Raw genomic sequence first — 7,144 nt, 5'->3', positions numbered from 1 at the left:
ACAGACGCTTCCGGACCCCAACAGAGCTCCGAGGCATTGCCAATGGAGGGGGAGGTGGGCCCCCTCGTCACAGCCGCTCTAACCGCCTGCACGACAGTGGCCATAGCGACCCTCCAGTGGCGGCAAGCCTGGCTGCAGTGGGAGGGGGCCTCTTTGTGCGCATGCACCATTGGGCGCTTGTGTGCATCCTGTGGAGACTTGGGGGAAAAAAACCTGTTCGGAACGGGACATGGGCGGCCGCCGGATGCCACGACCTACCACCGGAAACACGATCAGGCGCCCGCCCTTGCCCTGCGGTTTCCGGAAACGAGTACCTCGTAGGTACTAGTTTTTTACCCTGCATCTTCGGCGGGAAGCCTCGAGTTCGCCACGGGAGCTCTACGCTGCCCAGATCTGGCGCTGTGATCGCGCCCGGAAAATCCGCCTATCTTCCGTCTCTGTAGCGTGGCTAATGCTCCGTGTGACCGCAGCCCATATTTATTTAAAATATTTCTACCATGCCCTCTCAGTGTCTCTCACTGGGAAGCTTCGACCTTAGCAGCTAAATCAATAAGAGCAAACAGGAACAAAAATCAAACAATCAAAAACTGAATCAGCCATAAAAATAGAAAATTCCATCACATGACCCGCGGCAATAAAATCAATAAAAATCAGACAGGGTAAAACTACTAGCAGAGGAAGGAAGTAATAACACAGTAAATAGACCAGATACAGTGAAGGAAGAAAAAAATCAGCACAAAGATCCTGATCAAAATGAAAATACAAAGGGAAACTGGGGGAAAAACCAGAAATTGGAATCAGTAGAAATCAAAGTCAACAGAAATTCTGGGAGAATAAGAAAATGTTTTTTTGCCAAGCACCTAAAGACCCACAACCTTGGTTCCAGGTACACCGCTGTAGAGAGGGAATGCCACAGTTGATATGCCACCACTGAAAAGGCCCTGCATCTGTGGCTCTCATTCAAATAAATTGTGAACATGGGGGCACACAACAACAGTTCCACTGTAGCTTGTCTGAAATGACAGGCAGGCAGGCTTATCTGGGAAGAGGCAGTCTTTCGAGTATTCTTCTCCCAGCCTATTCAGGGCTTTTTGGGGCAACAGCCACTATTGCTCATCTGAGTCCCCCTTCAAGAGTCAAGCACAACCAAAGGAAAAGAAAAAGGACTACACTACAGGCTTGTTCTGACAGAGTGTCTGTTTGTGTCACAGCGTTGCCAACCTCCAGGTGGGGTCTGGAGAACTAGAATTACAAGTGACCGCCAGACAACAGAGATCGGTCCCCCTGGAGGAAATGACTGCTGTGAAGGGTACACTGTATGGCACTATCTATACCCCACTAAGGTCCTTCCAGGGGTCATTTCCTGCAGGAGCGCACAGGAGCAGAGCTCCGGCAGTAAAGAGCCCAGGGGGCGGGCACATGCAACAAGCCCCACCCCCTGCTCCCAGCAGCCCTCAGTCAGAGTAAGAAGCAGCCAGGTAAATTGCAGAGCCCCCTCCCGGCCCCCGGTCCAAAACAGTCCAGTGGCACCTTTAAGACCAAGTTTTATTCAGGTACAAGCTCTCCCTCCTCTGCGAGGGACAGATCTGCACGTCCCCTCCCCCCAATAGCTAGCAATCCAAAACAGTCCAGTGGAGCCTGAGCGGAGAGTGTTGCCTTCTGACACACTTCCGGTGATGTCAGGGGTGGGGCACATGCAAGTAAGTTATGCTAATGAGTTGTGCTAATGAGCTCCTGCACCTCTTTTGCTAGGAAATGACCCCTGGTCCTTCCCCTCCCCAGGGTCCACCCCCCGCCCATCTCCAGGAATTTTCCAACCCAGAGTTGGCAACCCTGTGGCACCTATAAACTGTGTTGGTTCTAAAACAGAGCACACCCAACAGCAGCACTGGCAGGCAGTGTTGACCACAGTTACCATTTATGGCTGCCAACCTCCAGGTGGCGCCTGGAGATCTGCCGCTTTTACAGTCCTGATGGCCAAGATCAGTTCCCCATAAGAAAACGGGTGCTTTGGAGGGTGGACCCTGTGCCATTATACTCAGCCGGGGTCCCGGTCCTCCCCAAGCCCTGCCCAGGCGCCATCTCCCAGAACTCCAGGCAATGCTCCCTCTAAGCTGTGGAGTCTTGTGGGCAAAAATTCTACTTTGTGAGCTACTGGCCTTAAAGTTGTGAGCCAGCAATTTTGCTACTGCATGAATTAGTTTGCTCTGGAGCCATCCCTTCCTGAACTAAGACAAAAATCTGAGCTGGAGGCTAAAAAACTGTGAGCTCGCTCACACTAATTCATCTTAGAGGGAACACTGACTCCAGGTATCTCCCAACCCAGGACTGGCAATCCTATCTACCATTCCCAAATTTCAGTGTGGAGAGAGCCAGTTTGGTGTAGTGGTTAGGAGCGCAGACGCTAGCCCAGGTTTGATTCCCCACTCCTCCATGTGCAGCTGATGTCCAACAGGAACAGCTCCCCGCCCTCCTCTAAGTGACAGCCCTTCAAAGACTTATTGGTATAGCCCTTAATACGTCTCCAGAACTTTCCCAATCTGGAGTTGGCAACCCTGGTTGAACAATTTTTCCCTGCAGTGCTAGCTTTCTACTTGTGTGGAAATGTTTCTTGTGAAAGAACATTCAGCGTTGGAATCTCCCATCTGTAAGTGGCACATTCCATTCTACCACCATGTTAGGGTCACCAACCTCCAGGTGATGGCTGGAGATCTCCCCCTAAGGGACCGCCTTTCTCCACATGTTTCTCGAGAGCACTAAGATCTGGATAACAAAATCAACTGTTTCTTCCAGGACCGAAAGAGGCCAGGTTGGCTACAATGAGGGCCAGGGCCTTCTCCGTGGTGGCCCCTCACTGGTGGAATGAGCTCCTGGATACGGTTGCCAAATGGGCCCGGGGGGCGGGGAATCCCCCGCTTTGGTGGCCCAATTTCCGCGGCGGCGGAATCGGGCCCCAGGGGGAACTCCGCCCCCAAAGCTGCGTCACCAGAGGTGACGCAGCCACACTGCTCACGTTGGGGGCGTGGCCCAGATCGTCAGGGGGGAACCCTATGGTTTCCCCCCGATGATCTGGGGCACACCCCCAATGTGAGTGACGTGTCTGCATCACCTCCGGGGATGTAAAACGGAGGTCTTCCACCAGGCTTTCAAGTAGGGTGCCGCCTCGACTTTATGGCCCTGGCCCTAACATCAGAGATCGATTTAGGGGGGATCGTGGGGGATCGCAGTTCCCCCGGGTGAGGTGCGGGGGGTGGGGCACACAACGAAGCCCCACCCCCTGCTTCCAGCCGCCCCGCTTCCAGCCCTCATTCAGCCAGGAGGAGGCAGGAGATGAGGGAGGGTAAGTTGTTTCCTCCCCGCCTCTCCCCACCCCTGCCTGCCTGGGGCCAGGGAGGGCCTTGGCGGGGCTTCCTTGCACTCCCGCCAGCCTTGCAGGTCCACCGCCAGGCCCCTGATGTCAGGGGGTGTGGCATATGCTAATGAGTTATGCTAATGAGTTCCCCTAGCTCTTTTTCTACGAAACGACCCCTGCCTAACATCAACACCACCAACAACCTGGCGTTAACATCAGCACCACCGACAGCTGGAAGTTTAACAGCTTGGCAGGAGCCTGGAGTGACAACAGAATTCAGTGATAACAGAATGTCGCCATCTTGTAATAACATCATGTGCTGTGTAACGTGACGGTTTAATACCTAAACTTATTTTAATGTTGTTTATATTGGAATTTTAATGTATATTTATAGTGGATTTCCCCCCGCTTTGGAGGCCCAGAAGTTGGGCTATATGTCCTTTTGCCCCAAATCCCGCTCTCCTGAGGCTCCAGCCCCAAATATCCAGGTATTTCCCAACCCGGAGCTGGCAACCTTACACCTGACGTGCATAAGCCAGGCATGCCCTACCTTACTGCTGAAACAGCAGCCAAGGTGTTTCAACAGAAGTTTAAAAACGGAACCAAAGAGCTACAGTGCCACTCCCCTCCCCAAGGGGGGAAAAAAAACCCCTTCTAAAAATGACAAACAGTAGCACAACAAAATTATTTCTAACTATAGATGGTTGGAAATGGACTGCCAATACAGGATAGTGGTAACGGCCTATGGGAAGGATCACATCCAGGGGGTGCAAAGTGCCATCAAGTCACAGCTTTTCCCCCCGCTTTGGAGGCCCAATTTCTGCCGCGGTGGAATCGGGCCCTGGGGGAAACCCCGCCCCGGCGTGCACGTCATCCGGATGTGACGTGATGACGCCGGGCACACTGGGGACGGGGCCACAGCCATTTGAGGGGAAAACATAGAGTTTTCCCCTCAAATGGAAGTGGCCCCGCCCCCAGTGTGCCCGGTGTCATCACGTCACATCTGGATGACGTGCATGCGGCGCGCGCGCTGACGCCGCCGAACGGGAGACCCCCGCCGCCAGGTAAAAACAATTTGGCAACCCTAGGGTCAACCCTGCTTCGCTTCCAAGATCTGTTGAGACTGGAATCTCCCTAGGCCATCCAGGTCAGTATCTTGCTTACAGACCTGGGAACCAATGAATCGAAATGTCAGCCATGTTGTCACATGGCTTGCTCTTGTGATCCACACTCACTCATCATTTCTTTTCCGTTTCCCTCAAGATGCCAAGGAAGGCATCTGTTAGATTGCATTTTTCTCTCTTTCTGAGGGGAGAAACGTTCCCTCCCTGCCGCCTACTCGAGAACCCTGCGTCGAGACTAGCAGTGTCAAATATGGCTCGGGAGACCCTGGCCCCAGCTCCTGCCAACCTAGAAGTTCGACAGCAAGAAATTGCAAGTAGATAAATAGGCAAGAGCGTTCCGTGCGCCTTGGTGTTTAGTCATGCCGGCCACATGACCATGGAAACGTCTTCAGACAGTGCTGGCTCTTCGGCTTTGAAACGGAGATGAGCACCGCAACCCTAGAGTCGGATTTGACTGGCTTTCGAGCAAGGGAACCTTTACCTTTAAACATGCATAGGATTGGAGTGGGATGGCCTCTTGGAGGACATTGTTCTCCACCAAAGGAAGACTCAGGAGAATAAGGGAATCATAGGTATCTACCCACTGTGTTCCATTCACCTGTTTATGGAGTCATACCAAGTCAGCTTCAACCTTTCCTCCATGGTTTCACTCATTATACTGTAGCCATAAGCAGTCATCGTTTTTCTTTTAACACCAAAGCTATTTTAGAAAGAACTGTTGAATACAAGGTGAGCAACCCAAGACAGTTCAACAAGCAAGCAAGAAAAAGAAATTGCTACAAGCATCCTCTTATTAGAAACACGACCCCAGCTGGACTCCGGGGCAAGTGATGCTCTGTATTTTTGGTGCTTGGGGGGGGGGTCAATAGTGTGAGGCTTCTAGTGTCCTGGCCCCACTGCTGGACCTCCTGATATCACCTGGTATTTTTGGCCACTGTGTGACAGAGTGTTGGACTGGATGGGCCATTGGCCTGATCCAACATTGGCCTCTCTTATGTTCTTATGTAACAGCATTCCGTGCGCCTCAGCGTTTAGTCATGCCGGCCACATGACCACAGAGAAGTCTTTGGACAGCGCTGGCTCTTCGGCTTGCAAACGGAGATGAGCACTGCACCCCTAGAGTCGGATCCGATTTCCGACTGGCTTTCGAGCAAGGGAAACCTTCACCTTTACCTTTATAACCCATTCGAATGTAACCTTTTGACAAACCTGTGCCAGAAGCCCCATAAAGCAGTACACAAGTAGGCCTTATCAATCCCCAAAGATGCTGAAAACTAAATTGCTGTGCTTCTGGAGCCCGCATTACCATTTGCGGTCAATGGCAAAAGCTAAATGCACACTGAAGGTACGATTAGGGGCCTCCCGTTTGCTATCTTGCGAGGAATAAGATTAACCTTCTCATTATAGAAAAACCTATGCCACAGAACTCGGGCCCAGAAGTACCGCTGAGTAAATGGCATTGTTAGCCAGGAGATAAAAATGTAAGCTAGCCTGGCATACAAAACGGCATAAACAATAGGGGGTGGGGTGGGGGAATGACTTCAGTGAAGGCGGGCGAGCGGATCACGCGGCCCCCCGTCCTTCCTCGGGTCCATAAGATCAGCTCGTACACAGAGGAGGCAAAGGGAACGCAGGCGGGCACTGAGAACAGCACAAAAGCGGGTTCCTCTTGCTAACAAAGCAATAAAAGGGGTCTATTTCGAGCCCAGCGCTCACACCCAGGCACTGCCACCCACGCTGCTCCCATTCATGGCCCCTCAGCCTGTCTTACTGTGGATAGGCGCGGAACAACGGGCTGGTGAGCCGGGGACACCAATTAGGACGGTAATCCTCCAACCTGTATCCTGTGCGAGGGTTACTCATGGGCTGCGAGAAGGAGGCTCATTTCGATAATTGACAGTCGCTGTGTGCCCAGAGTGCCTGCCCACAGAAGCGGTGGCCCGCTGTGCCTCTGCCATTATTCCTCGCTCCATTTTTTAACCTCCTTCCGCTCAGGCTGTGCTGGCAGAGGATAAATCTACCGTACCTCTGCCTCTGGTGCAGTTAGATCATTGTCACTTCCGATGCTGAGGGCGCAATGCCTAGCCATCCTCTTGAGGAAGTCGCTTGATGTGACTTGGCATGAGTTACCGTGCTCTGCTTCCGTCCTGCCAATCCAGGGTATCCAACTTCCAGAGATTTGGGGGGGTGCAGCCTGGGAAGCCAGGTTCTGGAGAGGGGAGGGAGTTCAGTGGGGGTATAATGCCATAGAGTCTACCTTCCAAAGCAGGTTTTCTTCCTCCAGGGGAACTGATCTCTGTCGTCTGGAGATGAGCTATAATTCCAGAGGATCTCCAGGCCCCACCTGGAGGCTGGCAACTTTCTTCTAATCAGAAGCCATCCCCAAGGCAGTGGTTTAAAAACTAAGGTGAGGAACAGGGTTGCCAGTCTCCAGGTGGTGTGACAAAAAAATGGCTATACAGTGGGTGTGATATACTATATCTGGAAAACACTGAAAAATGAGTCTTATGCTGTGCTGCTGGAGAAGACTCTTCAAATACTTCAAGAAAGCAATCATGTCCCCCCTCAATCTCCTCTTTTCCAGACTGCACGTTCCTGGGTCCCTCAGCCTTTCCTCATAGGGCTCGGTTTCCAGGCCCCCGATCACCCTCATCACTCTCCTCTGCAC

General features: G+C 52.4%; 1 protein-coding gene across 1 annotated transcript in view; it reads right to left on the bottom strand.

The window, feature by feature from the left end:
* PRRT1 (proline-rich transmembrane protein 1) overlaps positions 1 to 6,565 on the bottom strand; it is a 29,626-nt gene extending 23,061 nt beyond the window's left edge. Inside the window, 2 exon segments of the mRNA XM_015420800.1 lie at positions 3,556 to 3,610; positions 6,503 to 6,565. Coding sequence (XP_015276286.1) covers positions 3,556 to 3,610; positions 6,503 to 6,565 — 118 coding nt within the window.
* Between the last annotated feature and the right edge of the window lie 579 nt (positions 6,566 to 7,144).

The sequence above is a fragment of the Gekko japonicus genome, unplaced genomic scaffold (assembly GCF_001447785.1).
Source record: "Gekko japonicus isolate JY-2015 unplaced genomic scaffold, Gekko_japonicus_V1.1 scaffold1882, whole genome shotgun sequence".
Classification (NCBI taxonomy): Eukaryota; Metazoa; Chordata; class Lepidosauria; order Squamata; family Gekkonidae; genus Gekko; species Gekko japonicus.
The sequence above is the reverse complement of the archived record's forward strand: the minus strand, read 5'-3'. Positions and strand labels throughout refer to the sequence as shown.